We start from the raw sequence: 23,197 nt of genomic DNA on the forward strand, positions 1-23,197 counted from the left end.
GCTAATCACTTTGAATATCCTGACACAGAGGTGTTACCTGAACACACATGCTCATCATTCTGGACAAACACGACAGTCATACTGTAGTAGTGAGTGTAGGATCACAAAATCCCGTTGCTAAACACCATAGAGCAACAGAGAAAAAAAATCCCTACCCTAAAAAAAAATCTTTGAAAATGTAAGTATGTGAAATACATGACAGGGCTGCCCACAGACAAATGGAGGGCAATCGAGAACCAAGGAGCCAGTGCTGCTCACCTCGGGACACTCACGAGGAAGGCGGGTGGGCAGGGGGGGGGGAAGGGGCTGAAGGCAGGCGCTGTCCCCGATACTGGCAAGTGCAAGTTAAAGAAGCAGCGTGGATACAGATATGGTATGAAACCAGGAACTCGGCCCCCAGACGGTCAGAGAGGTAGGCCGGGCTGCTGGTTTTATAAGCAGTTAAGGGCAGCAACATGTGCCAGTAAGGGCTAACTGAGATGGATGCAGTGCTGGAAGCTGAAGTCGCAGATGAGCGATGCTAGAAATAAAAGGGGAAAAAAGCAAGAAACAGGAAAAAACAGAGGAAAGTTGAAAGGGAGTAGCTGAACGCTTGGTAGACAACAGCAACACACAAGGGACATGAAGAGATGAGTGTCTTCTTTGAGCAGCACTACACCTGGCACAGCCAAGATCAGAAGAGGGAAGGAGCAGAAGCAGCAGCCTGGCCGTAGCTCCAGCCGTGGACTTGGAACCAGCCTTATGCTACAAGGAAGGGCAGGAGAAGCCAACTGCTGCAGACGAGTATCAGCTGAAGGAATCAGGTGTAAGAGACCCATGTGCTGCCGATGGAATGAAATGTGCAAAGGTCAGAATAACTCTTTCCTTCTTTTTTTGCTTTTTTCTTTTAAACAACAAAAGAAAGAGGACACTCCTAAGAAAACAAATAAATGCAAGAACTAAGGAACAAGGGTGGAAGTGGGGAGAGCTGAAGATTATATACAACAATGGCAAAATTGTGTAGAATTTCCTGGATAAAGAAAGAAGAATCACTTTAACAGTCGTCAAACGGATATTTGGCTCAAGATGTTACCCACCCTTTGCCAATTCAGCTAATAACGTTTATCAGGTTCTCGTAGAGGAACAAAGACACATTTAACAGCAAAAGTTAGAGAAGCAGCAGAGGCACAGATGGGATGGGATTGTTGAAAATCCCCTTTGATCAGTAACCCTAGGGATGAACTTGCAGGATTCCTCATCTATTTCTTGTAAGGGATAATAGTTTAAAATGAAGAAAAGGATCACAAATACATTATTACATCCCAAGAGCAGCACCATGGGAGAAGGATGAAAAGGAAATGAGCCAACCCAATTTGCAGCTCCTGTTTTCTCTGTTGCAAGTAATGACAAAACACCTACAATTCTGAAAGCAGAAAACCTGCAAGCACCCTCTCTGCAAAAGCAAAAAAAAAAAAAAAAAAAAATCATAAACAGAAGGTATTGTGGCATAATCAACCAAGCACCCAGACAAGATGAGAAGAGCTGTCACTTGTGTATTACAACCTCTTAGGATTGGATTAACCCTGGAAAGGGTAGGAATATTATGCTGTAGTTTCACACACAGAGCGAGATTGACATTGCCATCACAAGAAGTTGTCCCAGTGCTCCTCCATCTCTCTTTTATTTTCTTCTCCACATCTCCTTCCTCTGCACAAGCTCAGTACAAGGACTCATACAGCTGCACAGCTAAATCAGATGAGGAAACCGAGAAAAGGGTTCTTCTGTTTTGTAGTAGTTGTTGTTTGCTTGCTTGGCCTTTTTTTTTTTTTTCACCCAAGAACTGATTTTTTGATTTTAACCTGGGTCCGTGTCCCAGCTGGGTTCTCCCTGTGGCCACAGTAACTCTTGTGCTCCTGCATGTGATGGGAAGAAGCAGCTGGGGGCAAGACCTCTTCCTTCAGTGACAGTGCTAGATAACGTCAGGTTAAAGTGACCCTGAAACCCTGGCCCTCCCCAGTCTTGCCTGAGGACAAGTTCCTAACACAGAGAAATTGTCAGGAGCTCTTACCGTGAGCGTAACGCTCTGCAGTGGAATGACACTCCTCCACCAGCCAAGTGCTCGGAAATAAGTGATGTGCACTTGGAGGCAGAACCAAGGCAGGTCGTAGGTGTCCCCGTCCCTGCCATGAAGCTGCAATTCCACTCTCTAGGTGTGCATTATGGATCACACTCCCAGGGTCATGGTCACACATGAAATTGTGCCCCCCAAGAATCTAGAATTTATTCCCAAATATTTTCAAATGTGGCTGTAATAGAGAAATCACAAATGTGTGTCGTTAAGTAAAAGCCTGTCTCTTCTGTAAGTATTCTGTGTTGAAACAAAGGTATTTTTCTAAACAGGAATAATGCATTGAAAATTCACTTTAATACATGTTTATTGGTGTCCTGCACTTTCAGTGTAGGAGGTTGGAGATGTAATAAAAAAGTTTCAAAATTTATTGATTCCATTTCATTTAGATCACTCTAAACAACCAGTGCTTTAGAGTTCAGAGAATTAACGTTTACTGTCCATTACAAGCAAAATTTTAATATTACCTTTTTCGAGTCCACTTAGAACTCCTCTCTTTTAAAATACTTCAGATACATTCCTCAAAGTAAACAATACATTTCAATCTGTGTCACAATCAACATTGATAAGGCCTTCTTAACCATTTTATACCACCTCCACTATTACTTCATTGCAAAACACAATCTTATTTCATACTATAAATATCCATCCATGCACAAAACACAGGGGCCAGAAGTTACACATTAATATCTCATGTAGGCTTCCAAGACTTCCTTTACCCTCTGCAGGTTTATGGTACACTTAAAAAGATATCTTTAGACTTGGTCTACTTGGTCTTAAAATACAAATATACAATATCCATAAGCATAAAAAAGTAAAGCTAGATTGCCTTACCATTTGTTATGAGCTGCTAAAATCTTATACATGTACAATATAGCATCATGCTGATTAATATACATATTAGTTAAATATATCAACCAATTATGGGGATGTGGCCAAGCTTTTTTGTTTTGTTTTCCAAAAGAAACTGTTCATACACAAGTAAAAAGGTTTTTGATTTAAACTCATATGGAATACCTGAACCACACAGACATCTGTAAACCCTGCTGAGATACTCAGGTCAAACTGAGGCATAACCTGCTGATTCACTTGAAGGGGAACACAACTCCTCACGGGTGATACGCAAGGTCTGCTATTCCCAGGAGAATGCAAATTTACCAGCATTCACATTTTCAGGTCTAGAACACTAACTTTTGCATCTTACATCTCGGTCTATACTTCTGCTATCTATTCATCATCCTCCATCAGAAACAATTTGGTACCTCGACATTGTCATAGTTTTTTTCTAAATAAGTAGCTATACAGTACAAAGTGTAGATAGTGAAACAAATAAGCACATATATACAGTCTTTGAAAGGCATTTTTGTGACCATTTTAGCAGTGTTTATAGGAAACATTTAAGATAGTCACATTCTGCTGATACCACTGTATTGCAAACTGTCAAGCCACATTTCTTATATTAAACTTGTACTGCGTTGTATATTGTACAACAGAAAAGAAAATGATCATCCTTAAGGTGTGACACAATGAGAAAAAAAAAAAGAAATCACTAGACTGAGTAAGGTAACCAGCACAGGGCTTAATTTTCCTGAGGTTTGTAAGAATTTTTTAAACAAAAATCACAGTGACCAGGCTAAACTGCAAACATACTGTTAAGTTTTAAATATACAGTTTATACATAAGTTCTGTGCATGGTTGACTCAACTGTGTATGTTCACACTGATGTTTCCTTTAAATGACTCGCCACTGCATAATACTTGTATCTTTTCCGCCTGTGGAGATGAGGTGGGTGTCTTCACAGAGAAAATCTACATTAGTTACATGACTACTATGTCCACCGTACACGTGGCTTGGAGCCTAGAAAACACCATATTAGTGAGAATATAAGCTGTCATAAAAACATATTGTTATAAAAGAACATTCATACAACAACGAAACAAAGACATCACATCATAATCTTAAAGTATTTTAATACTAAATTAAGCTTTAAATTTAACCGTAGTCCCAATCAACCTTAAGACCATCCCTTAGGTATATGCATATTTCCGTTTTTCCTTTGTCTTTTTTTTTTTTTTTTTGTGTACATAGGAAAACATCATCTAATGCATTTGTGCAAGTTATGAAAGTAAGGCTTTTGGAAATATCTTACCCTAAACTGTGAACACGGATATGAGAAGAGATGCACTTTGCCAAAGTCATCCCCTGTTGATAGCAGTTTTCTCCCATGTGATCGACAGACAGCATTGATATCTGTTCCATCTGAACCTTCAGGCCATACACCTGAAACACGGAGGGACTAATTAAAGGTTTTATAAAGGAAATAAAAGAGACAGCTTAAGTTTTTGTTAAAATATTATACAGGATTACTTGTTTAAAAAAAAAGGAAAAAAGATAAAACTATAAAAATAACTGGGGCCGAGTCAGTATGCATACTTCAGTACCAGATAAAGACCAGATCCTAATAGGAAATCAAGCACATAAACAAATACTTTATTTCCTCTAGTCAGCAAAGTGCTTTTTGCTCTGAAAAAAAGAATTCTGGTGACTTACGGTCATGTGTCTGAGCCTAAAAGGGTTTTTGTATGGTTATAAAGAAAAATAACAGCTAACACTTTTATTTTCCCTTCTGCTTATTTGTGAGCTAACATACTTCCTTCATACTAGTGTAGTCTAAAAACCTACCTATGTATTATTCAACATATTTTGTTGTATCACTAAAGTCTAAAACCTATGAAACAGGAAATTGTATAGTTTTAAATGTTATTTAGTTATTAATAGATCGAAACTGAACCTACTATAAATTTTTTAAACACTTTTGGTTTTCTGTAAGTAAGCCTCCGTTCTTCCTCACGTACTCTACTCCTTGCTGTTCTTGCACAAAGTGGTGTTCTAAAATTAAACTGTAAGCTCATTGCCCCAAGGACCAAATCTATGCACCACATCTTTAAAGCCTCTGAGTACTTGCCTGGAATAAATTGTAATTGCAATAAAACCCAACCTGTTACTGAAATTTCATTTTTTTTGGTATGCAGTACTGTGGGGTTATTTTTATGATTTTTCTAAGTCAGATTTTATCTAATCCTTACTCAACATAAACGGTACCTAACTTACAGAGACTACTGATGTAATCAGTTATAATGTGTGTTCTCCTGTTATAATTTGGCAAAAAACCCTGCCTTGGCTTGGTGTTATGATTTTTCAGTGACTGCTGCTAAGTCACACAGCCACCGCAGCGTCCCCCTGAAGCCCAGCCGCTTGAGCGCGTCATCCTCCTTCGTTGCCATTACAGGTCAGGATGAGACAGTTGCTGCTCCCCCTGCCTGCCCTCCTGTCTCCTGGAAGGCTGCTGATGCCAGTGGGCAGGGCAGGCATGCTCCGCTTCTCCTTCTTTGGGCTGCTCCTAACACCAAAGGGGTCACCTGCCCTGCACGGTGGGAACAGCTAGCCTTTGATCCCCATGTAATTCTTCCCAAATACAGCCTTTGCATCATTGCACCGCAATTCAAAAGCACTAAGGAAGCAGTGATAACATGTCTTTATAAGGAATTGCAAATTGTTGTGAATAGAATAAAATGAAACGCAAAGTACTGATTTGTGGGCTGCCCCTAACTCTCCTGATGTGTGCGGAAACACCTCTCTGCTAGACCAGGGACAGTAAAAAAGAGGCTTAAAGAAAAGGGAGGTGCAAAGAAGAAACACAGTAATTGCTATTCATGGAATTACGAACATGTAGAATAAAGAGACGCTGAAAAGCTGTTTTAAATAACTGCTTTGACAAAAAGGAGGCTGTATGAACATCAGATGCTAGCTGAAATGAGGCAGGAGTCTGCTCAAGAGGTCACTGTGACAGGCTGAAGATAACCCCTAAAGGAAATGGTTTAAAAAATAAGATTGTCATTTTGAAATGAAGAAAGGATTATATCAGGGTTTTAATTTGAGACTCCGTGTTCTTTCAAAATTCAGTCCTGCACATCACTGTCAGTTTGTCTGAATATACAAACTGAATCCCCTTTGCTGAAAAATTAGTCCATTTTGTCTTCTCATCCTCTGTAGATGTGAAAGGAGACCATTTCCTTTCTCTCATTTGAAGACTGATGCCATGCTTTTTTCTCCTCCTCTGCTCTAAAATTCATTCATTACATCTCTTCTCCCAGCACAACATTTAGATGGATAATTATTCTTGCTAGTCAGCACATTTTCTGTTGGTCCAGCATGCAAAAACCAGAAGCAGCTATTCCAGCTGTGACTGAAACAGATACTCTTAAATAGATGATTACTTCACATTTTGCATGGCATCCTTTTCATTATAGATCCCACTAATGCCTTTCCTACAACAGCATAATGATGTTGACTCACGTTCAGTTTGCACGCAAGAGTCATCTGATCTTTCCGTGCAGACCTGCTCTCTTGCTTGCTCGCCTCTGTTTTGTATTCGTACATCTGGGTTCTACTGTTCAAGGGTGTAAACTATTTGTCTCTATTGAATTGCCTCCTTTTTTCGTACCATTCCGTTATTTCTCAAGACAACTTGCTAATCCTGCAGCTTCACGCCAACTACAAATTATACGTGCTATTTTATCATCCCTGCTATTAATAAATATATTCAAACAAACATAATATTCAGCATACAGTCTTCCAGCCAGTTTTGAACCCAACCAGTCTGGAGCTCTGCTTTGCTTGCAGTGTTGTCAGGCTTTGCACAGCATCTTAGATTTCTTCTGTTCCTGTCCTTTAACTCAAATACTAATTTTTCCAAACCAGGCAGATGATGTGAACTGATGCCTTGGTTGCACACCCAGCAGCACATGGCTCGTGCAAGAGCATACAGCTCAGTGAGTGTTTTAAAGTCTTCAGTCCTTCATGTTTACATGTGTTTGTACCACTAAAAAATCCTCCCTTGAACACACTTCTTTACATACTGTTGATTTGCAGTTGAATCATCTCTAAACGTTTCCAGGCTGACTAATCTGTTCCCATGCTTGAAGACAGGTGTTCAACAGGTCCAAGTTCACTTTCCCCCCTGCACTGGTTATGTTCATCTGCAGGTGCGACTCACACTATCTGAGATTTTTACGTGGTCCTACTAGTATGAGAAAATATCCCCAGTTTCAGTCAGCCAGTAGTTACTGAAAAATCAATATACGAGAAGCCTCACATCCTGGATGGTGTGATTGCTTCATCCTATGCCTGGCGGGGCAATCCGGACAAGCATCTGAAGACTGTTCATAGTGGCTGCTCTGAGGCCCCAAAATAAAATAGCAGAGTGACTGGTAACATTACTGGACTGGTTTCCCATTTATAATTTATGAGGTTCTCCAATTTATTATTCTAGCCACTAACTTTGCACTTTATCCTCTCCATATGGGCTCTGAAGGTAAGTACACGATTCTGCAGATACTGTATTCATTCTTCTCCATTTTTCCCGTACTTTGCCAGTTCTCTATGAGGTCCTGAAAATAAGTACTAATGGTCTTGAAATTACGCTAACCAGTGGTTTTTACAGATACAACAAGGTTCATCACACTCAGGCACTTCAAGAATATCTAACAACTTTCTAGTCTACTCTTTTGCTACTGAAAGCGGAGGTCTTAGCCTTTCATTACTGGCACTAACTGGGTTAGCCATCAGATGGTAGTAAGTCTTCTAACAAAAACATATTAAGAAAGAAAAAAAAAAGCATAAAGTTTTTTAACACTTCAGCCTTAGCAGTGTGATCTCTCTCTTCCACATAGCAGACCAATATTGTCATTGGCCCTTCTATTATTTCTGTGCTTGTCACAAGTATGCATTTCTGTTCAGGCTTTGTTTATGTGTTGCCTTGGTCCTCCAACAGCTTCTACTTCCTGCATTCCTCTTCCTTGCAGAAGGTCAACAGCAGCTTAACCAAATTTGTGCCTTGCTGCAACTCCTATGTTTCCTCTGGGATGGCAGTTTGTGTGCTTCGTACCATCTAAGGAACTGCCGCATCTCGCCTCTTCTGCAACTTCAGATCTTCCCTAACAGGGCTTTGGATTTTTTGCAGTTTGCCTCCCTGAAGTCCATTATTTTTATTTCACTGCTCTTTCTCCTTCCTGTACTAAGGACCACGCCTCCCTAATTCTACAGTCATTCCTACACAAGATGCATTCGCATTCTCAGCAAGTTCTTTCCAACTCCCCAAAATCAAATCTGGAAGAAACTCCCCTCTCAGTGCTTATCTATTTCCTGTATCAGAAGAATTTTGAGTACTTGCTGGTTAGCCACAGTACTGCAGTTCCTTTCCCAGAAGACAATGGAATAGTTAAAATCTCACATCCTCAGCTATTTCTGTGATTTGACTGATTCTGCTAGCTATTAAAAAATTCCATTCATTTGATCTTTCTGGAAGGATGGGCAACAGTATAACCCTGCCACCATTAATATTATTTTTTTTTAATCTATAACTATCATGCAGTACCTTTGTAACTTCCCAGTCTAAACCTAACTGTGTAGCTATGAATCCTCGTTGTGTATGGCACCACATTCTCTCCTTGTGCATTGCATATAATTTCTGAGTAAGTTCCATCCTTTTACTTTTAAATTCCATTAACCTGGTGAACATTCTCACAATCTCTGTAACTACTAAAATGATAATTCTGATAATTATTGCTATTAGCAGCTACTTTTATTTATTCCTCATCGTTGTTGCTGTAGCTTACAATAAACCAATTCAGCATGGGGGACTGTAAGTATAAAAAGGTATACAAGGCTTCCACATGTTCCCCATTGACCCAATAAATTATTTTGTTCCAGTCTAGCTCCAAAAGCTGATCTGTTGCGAGGGGGAGGTGGGGGGGGACGGGACCCCAGGTGTGACACTCCTCTCCTATGACCTTCTATGCACTAAACCAGTCCCATATTCTCATAGCACTATATTTTGCATGAATCCAAATTATAAGGTAAGGAGTACTCACCTGAATTATTTAGCATCTCAGAATATCTGAACCTGTGATGCTGAATGCAAAGACTTCGTAGCTCTGTAGCTGTGTATGAGGTATACCCAGACCCCAGGAATATGTTAATAGCTGCATAAGGGCCATCATCCCTCATATGAGAAACACATTATGTCAACATGCTGCCAGTCTTCTAGGATTTCTTCCTTTTACTACATCTGTGTGTTATAGCAATACCCAAGCACTGCTTGTCAGTGAAATTATACAAAATTTGAATGTGTCTCCCAGCATATTGCTACTGCCATCCATCTCTAGGCTGTAAAAACATGTCCTTTGTGGCTGCCTTCAAACACATCACTGCATTTACTCTGCTTGAAACATGGGTGAAGATCTTCCTTGCTTACTGCTTGCTTATACTAAACCAGACTCCTCTGAACTTCTACCATGGCTTCCTATTTTATCTCAAGGACTCAAAGATTTGAAGCTTCTCATACTCAGCTTTTGCAATGATCTATCTAGTTCCGCATGCGTTGTGAAATGAGTACCAAGCTTCAAAGCACACTGGGGAAAGCAGCTCCTTCAAAACTGGCTAAAGACAAGTCCCGTGGAAACAAACCATGCCGATTTTGTTAACGTTTTTCTTCTTTCTTCTTGCATTTCTTTCACCTAACTTAATCACTATATGTTGTAACAAAGTACATTGTAAGTACTTAATGACAGAGACCATCACCTGCTTTGTGTTTGCACAGTAACTAGTGCAAATGAAACTGGTTCAGGTAAGGAGATTTGGCCCAGTAGCTGCCTAAATAAACGATGGTTCCATAGAACTGACACTTTAAATTCAAAATTATGAGAAGCAGCTCTAGTGTGACAGAAAGGGCAACGTGTGATTTCTTTCTTGTCTCCCACTTATGTTGTAATTTAACATTTGTACTTGAAGCTAGCAAGAATATTAAATCAGAGTCTTTCTGGATTGAAATAAGCGGACAGATTGTAATAAAAATGGCATAACAGAAGTTCTGTATTTTTCCCTGAAATATGAATAGTCATGATGGCAATCCAAGTGTTTGTTAATAACAAGAACGGTAAAAGCTTTTAAGAGGAAAGATACTTACCAAAAACATGGAATCCTAAAGTACAGGTGTAAGTGGCCCATTCTATATCTCTAGTTGTTTCAACACTCACAACTTGCTTACAAGCAGAGGGAATCCCTACAAAAGAAAAAAACCCAACCACATGATAACATTTTTAATTCTCAAATTGTATACATTTTTGATTGCACCAGATGAATTAAAACATATGGTCTACCTTGGCAGTTACATGATCTCATTTAAATTTTAAATCTGTATTAGACTGCCTGAACTTTGCACAAAAGGACTAAATATAATTCTTACTCACAGTATAAGATTTCATAGTCTCCTGAATTAGACACAAGATATTGTGAATTAACAGACCAATCCAGATGAGTAATGAAGCTAGAATGACCCTACAAAGAGAAAAGTATTGTATTAACTGCACTAACAGTATCTTTCCATGTGACAACATTAATACAGGGCTACAAAACATACTAAGGTTGTTAATATTGAACAAGGAGAAAAAAAGGTTACTTACCGAGCATTTGCCAATTCTAGTGTATTTTCTTCCATTTTCACTTACGCCATATATATAAATACAGTTGTCATGGGAACCTATTGCCAAGAAGTTTCCATCTATAAACACAAAAGTGAAATGTAATTACTCCTCTAAGAAAGAATTTAGGCTAATTTTGAAAACTCAAGTGTTTCACAGACAAGAGGAACTGTTCTTAAAGGCCTTGATACTGAAAATGAAAAAAAACCCCATATTTTTTTCTTTTTCAGTTGGATATCGATGTATGTTTCAAGATTACAAACCAGCAAGTTTATACAGCAAATACTACTGTTAAAAACACATGACACTGCTAGAAGCAGCTACAGTCCATTTAGGGCCAACCTGATTGCAACAACCTGCACTGTTAAGTCATATTTGTGGGTTTTTTTTTCTTCCCAGTAAAACCATATTAACATGTGGGGGAGGGAAGGAGGTGAAAAGAAAACCAGAGCTTGAGGCACCACCCATTCAGTGTTACCAATGTTTCATGGAGTATTTATTTTCAACTTCAAGTACGGCAAGTGGGAATTATTTAAAAAAAAAAAAAAAAACCAACCCAAATTTAATAAAAAAATTCAACACTTCTTTTTTTTCCCCAGTAAATAAATGCTCTCAAACCTGGTGAGTAACGCATTACAGACAGCTGTTCGTTTCCATCTGTGTGTACAGTGACCAAGTCTTTTGTTTCTGTGTCAAACACAAACCACCTGTTGTAAATACAGAGAGAGGCAAATACATCATTCCATAAGGAATTTCAATCTACTTTAATCTTGACCAACTTTTCTTCTGTCAAAATAGCAGAAGTTTTACACCAAGAAAAGAAAAACAGCAACTGCTACTCAGTTTGGTTTATTTTTACTTTAACACAAGGATAGTCTCTTTTCCATGCTTTTTAACCAGAAAAATGATCACACATTGACCCTGATATCAATCTTCAGATTCTAGTCTGTTTTACTGCGTCATGCATTAGAATAAAGTAAGCATCACATATAATGACCATTCTCCTTTAATGACCCTTCTCTATCCTATGCTGATATTTGAACTGATGCCCACATTAAATCCTAAAGCAAAGAAAAACACAAGCAAGAACCAGGACCGTTCTCTTCTGATAGAAGGATTAGCTTTATTTATTAACTTATTTTAAGTGAATTAGCTTTTACTTTTTAATTAATGTCATTAATTTTAATGAACCAAAATTAAATTTGTGGACAAAGGACAAAGATGAAATTTGCATGTCAATACTTGCATCAAATTATTAAAGGCAAAGAAAATATTCCTTGCAAAGCTTCTCCTTTTTATTTACTTTGTTTAGTAAATAAAGTAAATTTAGTAACTCAACTAAATCCTTTATTTAGGATTGATATACAATCCGAAATAATCTTGGCTCATAACGTATGAGTATCCTGTATGTTCTCAGTTAAGTGGAACTGTTTTCAATACTAACAGCAAAGTCTGCCCTCAAGTGACATGAGAGGATGAAGCTCTGGGAAGGCACTCCTCCCTCCTATGACAGACAACCAAGGCTGAACCCCAGGTCTGCTGTTGACCCATTATGTGACCAAGGGTTCAATCTGCCCTGTACAATGGAGTTACTACCTTTCACCTTGGTGTTGTCTGCCTTGTTCAGGCCTTACGCTCTTCAGGCAGAGCAAGTCTCTTAATATGCATTTTTATGTTATGTCTAGCACAGTGTAATATTTGCCAAATTTTTGTTAAAGCCTCTAGTTGTCACTGCATTAGACATAATAAACCACTTACTAAATTATCCAACGAGCAACTTTTTCCTGTGTGACTCCCTCTATGCTGCCCTACAGCCCCCAGAGAAGATCTCTGTACGCATCTGCAAAGTCAACTCAGCCTCTCAATCTTCTCCTTTAGCCTCTCCTTTGCCATGATGGACAAAAAGGTTTAACATTTAGGTCAGCAGTATAGTGACAGCACCTCCCACGCACGGTCTTCCGCTAACCTAGTCTTCCTGCCCTGTCCAAATCCATCTCCTCCCACTGATCTTAGATTGCTGCTCTCCCAGGGCAGAAACCACATCTTCATTCTGTGTTCAAGCAACACTCAGCACACACAGGGTGCTCCAGCACCAGGGTTTCTAGGCACTAAGGCAATACAAATAGATTTCACCCTGAAATTCAAAAGAAATCAAGGGGATAAACAGGATCATGCAAACACCTGAAACGAGAATGGGAACTTGGATGTGAGCTGGAAAAATCATGTAGTGTTTCTTGGTGCCCCAAGTGTAGCTCTGGGCATCTTACCTTCCAGTCAGCGTCCCTACTGCAACAACAGATGCTGAAGGATGAAAACCTGAAGACTGTGCTGGATCCTAAAATGTTTCAGAAGGAAGCACACTTTTTTATCATTTCAAGATACAACCAAAACACAGCTTAATTATTGGCCTCGGGAACACGTAAGTCTCTTGCTGAATTTTTTGGGGGTTTGGTTTATTTGTGATTTGTGTTTTTTTAATAGAAACTTGAGGGGGGGAAAAAAAGCATTTTTAACTGATTGAAATATTACCCAATAGATTCCCCCCCTCTATACAAGGCCACTGTTTTCTTTTCTTCACTATCTAAAAATAACTTGGCAAGTGATTTCATAACAATAACATCAGCAAAGGCAGCTTCTCAACTAATCACAAACAAGTAAGAGATAAAAATAACTTATTAAACTAGAGCTGACCTAAGAATTAAGTAGCAAAGCTGCAGTTTATCTACTGTCAAAAGGACAAGCAAGTACTTATTAAACAAAGGTATGTATCACTTTGCACAGAGGTGTAAAGCTTAACTTCTACGCACACCGACACCTTTTTCAGCACCTGCCAGTTGCAGCTTAGTGGGAGATTAAGGGCATAAATGGGGTTTCTTATTTTGATATACAATTTTAAAACATTTTACTTTGTATAGTGTATTATTATGGAGACGGGTAGAATTGCAGTGTTTTTCTTGCAATTTCAATATATGCCTAAAACCCAAGGTAAGCATTTTCTTTCTATTACTTGTTCAGTTACAAAGAATGAGCACCAGAACTCTTCAGGTTACAGCAGAAAGTCCCAAAACAAATAGCTTATTTTTTCTGATATCTGCCAAAAAAAGAATTTTAAAATGTAAGCAATAAAACCGCAGTAACATATCTCACAGAGATACTTATGCACTTCTTCTTCTATATTCCAGAATGGTATCACGTTGTAGCTATTTTAGTAAACCTGTTCACAGTTTTAGCAATTTGTAACCGCTAGCTCTAGAGGCTTAGTCTAAGGGATATTCCCATTAATTTTAAAAAAAGTGACTAACTTCAAAGACATTACTAACTCTAAAGAAATTTCAGAGAATTGTCAAGATCCAGGATTTCTATATATATGTTCTAAACCACTACAGTGGTCCAGAAAAGAAAATTTGCTGATTTTTCAAAGTATAATTTCATATTAAATGCTAAAAATACTCTCTTGAAAAAAACAGAGGTTCAGACAGTGAATTTAATTGGAGCAGTAACTGGTACTCATAACTACATTAAAAAGCTTTTACGTAGATCTCTATGACAAAAACAGGTTAACACGAAATTATTTATTTACTCTAAATAATCAGTCCTAATTTATGAAACATGTCTCAGACATTTCAAGTGGTTAATAAGGAGATTATTGTCAAGACTGATAACAGAAATCTTCTCTTAATGAGGCAGTGTGTACTTGGAGGGGGAAAGAAATAAATCTAAGTCTAGTTCAATAATCCTACTGCTGTTACCGTCAACCTTTTCAAAAGAATCAAGGTAAATAAAGCAGTTCCTTAAATATTTCAATAACAACAGTTTCTTAGAAAGTGTCTTATATTTGCAAAACCGCAGCCAAATACTGCCTGAAGCACAATGTTAGTCATAATCAGCTAAACTCCAGTTCTGTTTTTCAGAGGACACACACGATAAAACAGTGGAAACTACGTTCTTTTTCAAGTTGATGATGAGCTAAGTAACTTTATTTCTGAGATAGCAGCTTATCTGATTAATAAATTTGTTCCTGCTCCCCATGTTGTAATTATCTCCACTAATGATGCTTCATTATCAACCCAAACATTTAAATGCTCTTTTCTTTAGACTGCAAGAGAGCAAAGTGCCAAAATTTGCACCTCTCTTTATGATAAGGCCCTCCTCAGTATATTGTTCCTGCAAATATATCCTGAGAAATAGATCAAAAGTACTAACTTCTTATTCTCCCAACATTTTTGAAAGTGTATGCACGTGTACAAAACCATACACCTTTACACGGAGCAGGGTAAAGGATCACATCAGCACTTGCAACTGAATGACATGATGTTTTGTTTCTGACAAAAAAGTATTATTAGGAAAGCATAAAAAATGGTACCAATGATTTTGTGCTCCACTTCAGGGTATTTATAAATAAGACTTGCACAAAACCAGTCATGCACGATTTCTAAATAATCAAATTAAGTCTCCACAAAAAAGCCTGTGCTGAAGACCAGAAAGGTCTATGTAAAAGTTTCCAGTTGTGTCACTGGTCGAGTCATTCTGAACTGCATGCGAAGGATCTGCAATCTAGCGTGCTTGTATTCCACATGGTACAATAAACTACACTGCTATTGCTGTATTTCAAAACAAAAAAAGGCATAGGTTTATCTTTTCTTAGAGAGTCTACCAAGATGGATCCAGGAAAAGTTGGTTTACAACTGCTTACTGATTTTTAACAATATTTTTTAATGTCGAGGTTCAGAGCCTAAGTGTGCTGGTGTTTATTTGACCTTTTGTTTGGCATCCTGGTAGCACTTGAAGAGATTTGCGGGCACGTTAAGATTTTGGTGCATCTCAATGTTTGACCACTCAAACCTTGAATGGTCCCAACTCAGTCCCAACTGAGTCCCAGCAACAGTATTCCTAAAGACTGAAAGGGAGAGAGCTTCTTCTTAAATCCAAATCATATTAACATATCATAAACCCTAAAATGAGTAGAAGGTAGGAAAATGGAATTATCTGCCTGATTCTCAGGCCAAACCCTTAGTATTATTGATTTTCCCCCTTTTTTTTTTTAGATTAAAATAACTACTTTTATTTTCCTTTCTTTTAATTTCTTCTACTGCAGCCCAATCTGTCTTTATAACAGAGACACTGAATTGTGAAAATACTGCTCCACCTCTGAGGCAGTGGAACTGCTGATTTGGTTTCTCCAATTAATTAAGTCAACAAAAATATGGACCCTAGAACGTATGATCTTGGTTACACAGAATAAACCCCAGTTTCCACATTCATCAGGCAAACATGATTTACCAAGTGGACACAACTGGAGCAGGACACTACAAGAGGCAGTTTGGCAAATGCTGCTCTGCTAAGCCTGCTTCAACCTGATGCAACAGCACCCGCTTACTGCAGACGCATTGTATTCAAGAAGGCTCATCGATACTGGCTTTAACTTAAAGTGTTATGTAGGCCTGAGAATGAATAATCCCGTTTATGAAAAAAGTTGCAGAATTAAGATTTTCAAAACTTCATGTAGGCTAATGAAGGATTATTTACTATATCACACAGAAAACTCTTTAGTCAGCTATATAAAACCCTGTATGTTACTGGCTACAATCTGATTTGCAAACCTGGGTATTTGATGTATCACTACACTGGGTGCTGTCTTTTTTTTCCTGAAGTAATTTTTGAACTTTTCCACTGTACAGAGGGCAGATTAAAAGACAGAGAAATAACCTGGTTATCATGATCAGTACATATATCCAAAAAAGTGTAGTCACATACCTATTAAAAACATGTAAACAGCAGACTGTTTGGAAAAAATGGGATAGTGGCATCACAAAAGAGAGAGACAAAAGCATCACCACTGTCTCCAGGAGACAAGTCAATGCCTTCTTACGGATAAACAACTAGAAGAATGATCAGGTGTCCAAAAAATGTACTCTAAAAATCAGTTCCTAGTGATGCATGTAGTAATGGAGATCACATGCCCCCACAAAGCTGCTGGGAATCTGCAGACGCACAACTGGGTGCCTAAGTGCAGCATAAAACTGAGCCTCCGCTCAGCACTCCTTCAGCACCCAAACACCAAGTTCCACACCAGAGGCAGGCAGAGAAATACTAAAACCCACATTCATTTATTTGTGAGCAGGATGTGTAAAAATACTAAGAAATTATAGAAAATAAATCAAGATGGCCAAAAAATGTCACCAAGAAAAATTGGAGTTCTGGCTATCATGCTCAGGATAGCGGTAGTAGTAGTAATCCTGATCAGAACTACTTTTAAATGATAAATATTTCTTAGATTTTTCTTTGTGGTTCTCTTCCTAGTATAAAAAAATATAAATATCAGCAGCACTGTACATTTCTATACGATACAGCATATAGAGTCATATAACCTAGGGCTTAAAATTCTTGTTTTTAAGAGGTTTATGGCCATTTTCAGAAAGACAAATTTTACTACTCTCTCATTTTTTCCCTCAAGTTAATACTTTAAGATAGTTTACTCAATAATCTTATGGAATACCCAAATTATTTGAGAAGTTCTACAAGAGTAGAGCTGTGTTAAATAAATTTATACCTCTATAGTCTTGTTCCAGATAGGATGATGAGTGGTAGCATCCCAGAGAGTAATGTGTTTGTCATGTCCGCAAGTGAAGAACTGAGGTTTAGAGGAATGGACTGCAAGTCCCCAGAGCTCATCAGTGTGACCCTACACAAGCAGAAATGTTTCTTGACAAGAAGGACCGTACCATCAAAACTAAACATGCTTAAACAGGATTAAAATGACCAAACTATATATTAAGGCATTAATAATGCACTGGCTTAGATAGAGGCAAAATTATTATGTTATTTATTGCCAAAAGTACTGTGATAATAAAGCAAACACATGCATATTTTTGAAACTTAACTTTAAGCAATACCGCCACTGCTATTACAGACTTTAAAATGTTCTTGTAAGGCAACAGCTTACCTGGGTAATTGGGAAAAAATCTCCTGATAGCGTGCCCTGTAGGACGAAGTTTCTGGTGGTTCCTATTAATACAACATCCCCTTTCCCCTCTGCTACTGTTCTTATCGGACCAAACTGCTCTGGAATCTGTGGTCATAACAAACAGATAGATGAGTCAGACAGTTTGACAAGTGTTGCTATTTTTAAAGACACAGGGCCTAGAGAATGCATTTTAATAAATGTTGCACAGAGAAGAAATGAAATGGTTGAATACATATGTCACGCTTTCGAAAGTTTGTAACAACTTGCATCAGTTCAGTAACTGTCTTTATAACACTACAAGAAAAGACACTGTTAAGTACGGGAACACTCTGTCTGTACAGATAAACCAAGTATTTCATCAAACAGAAAGGTTCCTTTGTGCTGTGTTAACTTGATTCTATTTTAAACGCATCCTGTGATACCAGACTAAGCATTTCTACTCACAGATAGTGTCAGGCTTTGTATCACTAGTACTTTCTTGCAAGGAATGTTTCTTTAATTGCAGCCTAGGTTCTGAAAGAGCCAGCGCAAATCTCCAATAAAAAGTTTAAGGCATGATAGAAAAGTCTTAAAAAATAACAAGTAATACCACTGTATGAACAAATAGGATAAAAAGAACAAGCACGTACCTTGTGCTGTGTTAAACACAGAAATACCAAAACAGACACTATTCCAGATGCAACATTTAATAATATACAGTAGAGTTGAAAGCCTTCCTCAGAGTTTCATGCTGATTGTTCTCTTAGATTTAGTGTGTAAATAGTGATGTAGTTGTGTCCAAACAAATTCTGCTTTAATCTTTTAAGTTCCTACATAGCAACTGAAGTAATTTTGGGGATTTCAAAACACACAATGCTAACCAAGAAATTAATGAAAAAAAATGGAAGTGCTAAAACCCCCAGAAAATCCTCACATCATTTTGCAAAAGAGGATAGTGCAAAACCATTTAAATATTGTAATACTCTGATGTGAAAAATTATCTCACATTGTTAATCGCAAAGAAAGGAATAAATAATATGAAGAGGTACGAATGCAGGATTTGTTTTCCAGTTACCATAGACCTTATAAAGGGAATAGTATGTTAACTAATAGGCTATCACAGGAATGACCTGATGACTGAAATGATACTGCATTTTACCATTTATTTGCTTTCCCACCGAATACACATCCATAAGAAAAAAAAATGATTTAAAAAGCTCTATTCAGAAGACAGCTAAAATTTCATTTTGAGTAGCTGAGTAATTTCAAGATAGGTGATATCACCTCTGTTTTGTGAAGTTTTTGGTAATTTCCATTCCAAGATATCAGCTTTCGGTCCTTTCCACCTCCAGATACTAATGTGCCATCTCGCAGCATACACAGCGCAAATATTCCACCCTCATGTGCCCCTTGAACTGCGTGGCTTATTCTGTTGGTACCTGGGTAGAAGGAGAAAAGACATTACTACTGAAATACTCAGCTTAATAGCTCCTTTTCCCCCATATTGTTTCCTCTGTTTCTCTACTACCTGTCAAGGATTATATCGAAACAACGATAATGGCAGGCATGGAGTGTGGCACCAAGATGCACAGACCCACATTCCCCCCATCTCAAAACTGAAAAGTATGCATACTTGCTCAGTCTAGTTCAAACATGAAGTAAAATAGGTTAATTTAAACCGTTCACGGAGGTTTAAGCTAAACTGTTTGACATCGCATTTGACCTGCAGTAGCACTATGCACCTCATCAATAAAGAAATCTCAACCCAGTCACTAGTTATCCTCCAATGATATTCCACAGCCTCCAGACACCGAACCTGCACCAAAACCCAACTAAGCTCGAGGTCTTTGTACGTCTGGCAGAAGCTGTTGAATCACTCTCCAGAAGAGCTTGTACTTCTTTATTGATGAACTTGGCTTGTTCAAGTACCTTCTTAGACTCGTAACACCTTCAAAACCAACTACATTAGATTAAGTCTCTCTAATTTGATGCACCATTACTATTACGAAGCATAAAGAAATGATTGCTAGTGATTCTGCTACTGAAACGTGCACCTGACATCAAAGCTTGGCTAACTTTCTGTTTAGCACAAGCAAGGGGCCGATTCAAGTTAGGAAGAAACAACGCCTTTTCCTTTATAAACCCCACTTGCTTCTATCCACATCTGTGGATATGTGTCCGTTACAAGTGATTTCTGTTAAGGGAAGTTTTTGCTAAGGATACTCTGACCTGGTGGAAGCAGCCCTCACTTGAACATAGAGCTCTGAGTCAAAAGTACTGCAGACACAGAAAGCACGCTGTAGTGCAGAAAAAGATGAACAGCATTTTTGCCCAACCTAAAAGAACCGGCAGAGCTGAGAAGACCTTGCAGCACACAAAGAATTCTCTTTCATTTCTGGGATAAAGGGCAGAAGCGGCTACTTGTGGTTGAGGCAGAAGTCAGAGTACTGGCATGAAGGCAATGCCCTGACCCCACCGTGCCAGCAACTGCCACCACCTCCCCAGTCTGGTGGCAGCCCAAAACAACCACCAACAACTGGGAGGTGAGACTACGCAATTCCTAAACTCTGGTTGGAAGGAAAAGTGTTCAAGTGTCTTGCTTTAAACTGTCATAGGGAAAAGAAAAGGGAAATAAAAGAGGAGCTGAGTTAGAAACACCATACCCATCCCTTCCCTCAACGTATCGGTCAAAAGCACAAGGAAACAACTGACTGATAGTCCTTGGGCGAAAAAAAGTCTACAAAAACCAGCTCAATAAGGCTCAGCTGTGTAACTGATTCACTGCGTTGCTTCCCAGATCTTACATCCTTCATCTATCTTGGGAGAAGGCACTGAGTAAATAAGAAGCAGCTGTCATCCACATCCCTTCTTCCTTTACTAATAAGGCCTCCTTTAGGGGATTCTCCTTATTCCTATGCATGGCATCTCACACACTAAATAAATGTTTAGGATGTTGCTGCTGTTTGCCTTCCGGCAGGCATTGCCTTCTGCTGCCTAAAAAAAAAAAATATTTTTTAAAAAAATCTCTTTTCTTACTAGAAAATGCTTTTTAAGAAGTTTGTCCTATCCATCTGTTCTTGTGAAATAAAGCTGAGGAATTCAATTAAATCTGCATATATTTAAGCTTGACTTCCTAGGACAACAAATAAAGCTATTTGTTGTCTTTTTTAAAGTGTATGTCAATAGGCATAATTTTCGCAAACACTGCAGAGTGGCAGTATAGGAGACTGGAGATTATCAATTACATCAAAAGTGTTTCTTACTATGACACTGATTCAGGAAAAGAACTTTTCCTGCTATTTCTTAGGTCAGTAAAAGCTATATTTGCTGGCATAGCTCTGTGATTCAGCATTTGACCATACGGAACACATTCTGTAGAATTTTGTGCTCAAGTGGTCAGGCATATATGTTCTTCAGGTGCTCATAGAGGAGAATCCAGACATAAATCTGCTGGATTGGTCTTGGGAAAGAACTCAAGATAAACAAAATTTATTATCCTTAAAGCGAGGCTACACTCACGTAAAAATTCACAGTCTTCTGTATTAAAATTTTACTACTAACTTCAAGCTTGTCTTACCTTTTCCCCAAACCAAAATGTTTCCACTTGAGTCTCCTGTAATAGTATCACCATTTTCAGAAAAGGTCACACACAGGACAAACTTTGGCTTCTCTTGTTTCTGCACGGTTATGAAAAATACACACTCACAGCAACACACAACCCATTCATTTGAACTGTATACATTTGAGTCATCTAGTTTAGTCTTACACAGCTCTATTATTACTTAAAGATCTACAACAGGAGTTAAACACATTCCTACGGTCTAAACAGTTAATCTGTGCAAGGGCAAAAGCTGAGGTTGGTGGCCCAGTCCTGCACCCTTTCATTACACGTTGCAGACAGAGCGAGGGAGGTAGCTGCTGGGTTTGGACACAAGACCAGGAATGCTCCGAGATAAACCGAATCCCCCAACTCCCGCAAACCCCAAAGGCCTTAAGCATTTAGAAATGGCCAAAGATGCAAACAAGCTTTATTACTGTAATTTTTAACTCCAGAGTTTCTAGGGGGAAAATATTTGCAGAGAGTTTGGCTGTAGTGTAAGAACTCAGAAACCGTCTCTTAGAAGAATCCTGACCTTCAGCAAGGGAAATGTTGCTTTGAGACCCTGCATTTCAGAGACTGACAGCAACAAAACAGTGAAATAAGGGGACAAAACAATTCACTAGCTAGTAGCTTCTAAGGACGTTATTTACAATGTTTGCGGACTACCAGCCTCTTTCTCCCTGAACTAAGAACCATTCTCAACTAGGATCACCACGTTCTTCCACCTGCCACTACCATCGAGAATAATAGAGCCCTAACAGAGGCAGAAATGTGCCCAGGTAGCTTAGTAGTTAAAAATGAATGAAAAAATAAAATGTAGCAACATTTAAATGCATTATCTCAGCATCTCCTCCTGATTTCACACAAAGTATATTAATTGACATTGCAAAATAGCTGGTTTGGCTCTACCGGCGGGCCAGGACTCCCCAGGAAGTTACCTCAGCCCTGATGGAGTTAATCAGCAGGGGCCACAAACATCCCTCATTTGTGCATGTAACTGCTGCCCAGCTCAGTTTATATTTAAGAACAAAACCCAATCAAGGCCTCGAAATCAAAATTATATTTACCAAGTAGTGGCCAGATCAATCTGTATTTGGATAACGTGTGTATGTATCTGAGCAGAACAGAGGAAAATGGAAGAATATTCATATTCAGATAATTTATGGAGTTTTCCAAGTCTTTCCTCTGACAGTAAAAAAAACCCAGCATATACCACTCACTCTATTTTTTTGTAACCTGAGGTAAGCATAGAGAGTATTAGGGTAATAGTTTTGTTTTTTTTTTTTTGGGGGGGGGGGGCGGGGGGAAGCATAGCATAAAGAATACAGGAAAAAGGATGCGAGGAAAAAAATGGTAATAGCAATTCCAAATTTCATTGGGGAAATTTTACCCATGGAAAAGTTCTCTCTTTTATAAGGTAGCCATAACACGAATGCTACCTCAGCTTCCACAAAATTTCAAGTTTAATAATGATCAGTTGTTTTGATTTACACGTTCAAACCTTACTAACCCTTACTTCTGTAAGACTGTACCATTACTACAAACACAGAATGAAGGAAATATTTTATTTTACCTCAAATAATCCTTGCTTTTTAATAAGGGAATTCCCTTCTAGTGTCCAAAAATAAAGGTGTGATTTTCCACAAGTAACTATGATATTTGTATCAGTAGGGTGAAAATCTGCAGCAAATACAGCCTCATTAGAGCACTTGGAAGGAAAAAAAAACACAAACATTGTATCAAAATCTAATATTCCAAGAAAATAAAACAATATTAAATGGTTGTCCATTTAGATAAACTGATAAGTTGATAACTCCTGATATAAGAAAAATTCTGAGCTATTCATTTATTACTGTAGTCTAGAATACTTTGATAGAATACTTAGAAGTCAAAAGATTTTATGTTTTTGTAAGTACATATCAAAAGTTATCCTTCAAATCCATGCCAGATAATGAGAAAATCTACAGAAAAGAGTAGTTAAGACATTTTGTTTCTGCACATGCTCT

The 23,197-nt window shown here is 38.3% G+C and overlaps 1 protein-coding gene across 17 annotated transcripts in view; it reads right to left on the minus strand.

Annotated features, from left to right (window-relative positions):
• Nucleotides 1-2,396: 2,396 nt before the first annotated feature.
• The window catches only part of EML1 (EMAP like 1), a 130,456-nt gene continuing 109,655 nt past the window's right edge, over nt 2,397-23,197 (minus strand). For all 17 annotated transcript variants that reach the window (XM_055716729.1, XM_055716735.1, XM_055716734.1 and 14 more), the window contains 12 exons: nt 22,765-22,899; nt 21,168-21,267; nt 18,875-19,029; nt 17,591-17,716; nt 17,198-17,329; nt 12,915-12,982; nt 11,266-11,354; nt 10,630-10,727; nt 10,417-10,504; nt 10,134-10,229; nt 4,257-4,387; nt 2,397-3,964 (listed from right to left, as the gene is read on the minus strand). In XM_055716729.1, coding sequence (XP_055572704.1) covers nt 3,839-3,964; nt 4,257-4,387; nt 10,134-10,229; nt 10,417-10,504; nt 10,630-10,727; nt 11,266-11,354; nt 12,915-12,982; nt 17,198-17,329; nt 17,591-17,716; nt 18,875-19,029; nt 21,168-21,267; nt 22,765-22,899 — 1,344 coding nt within the window. In that variant the 3' untranslated portion in view covers nt 2,397-3,838. The remainder of the gene's footprint in view (nt 3,965-4,256; nt 4,388-10,133; nt 10,230-10,416; nt 10,505-10,629; nt 10,728-11,265; nt 11,355-12,914; nt 12,983-17,197; nt 17,330-17,590; nt 17,717-18,874; nt 19,030-21,167; nt 21,268-22,764; nt 22,900-23,197) is intronic.

This window comes from Falco cherrug, chromosome 7, assembly GCF_023634085.1.
Source record: "Falco cherrug isolate bFalChe1 chromosome 7, bFalChe1.pri, whole genome shotgun sequence".
Lineage (NCBI taxonomy): Eukaryota > Metazoa > Chordata > Aves > Falconiformes > Falconidae > Falco > Falco cherrug.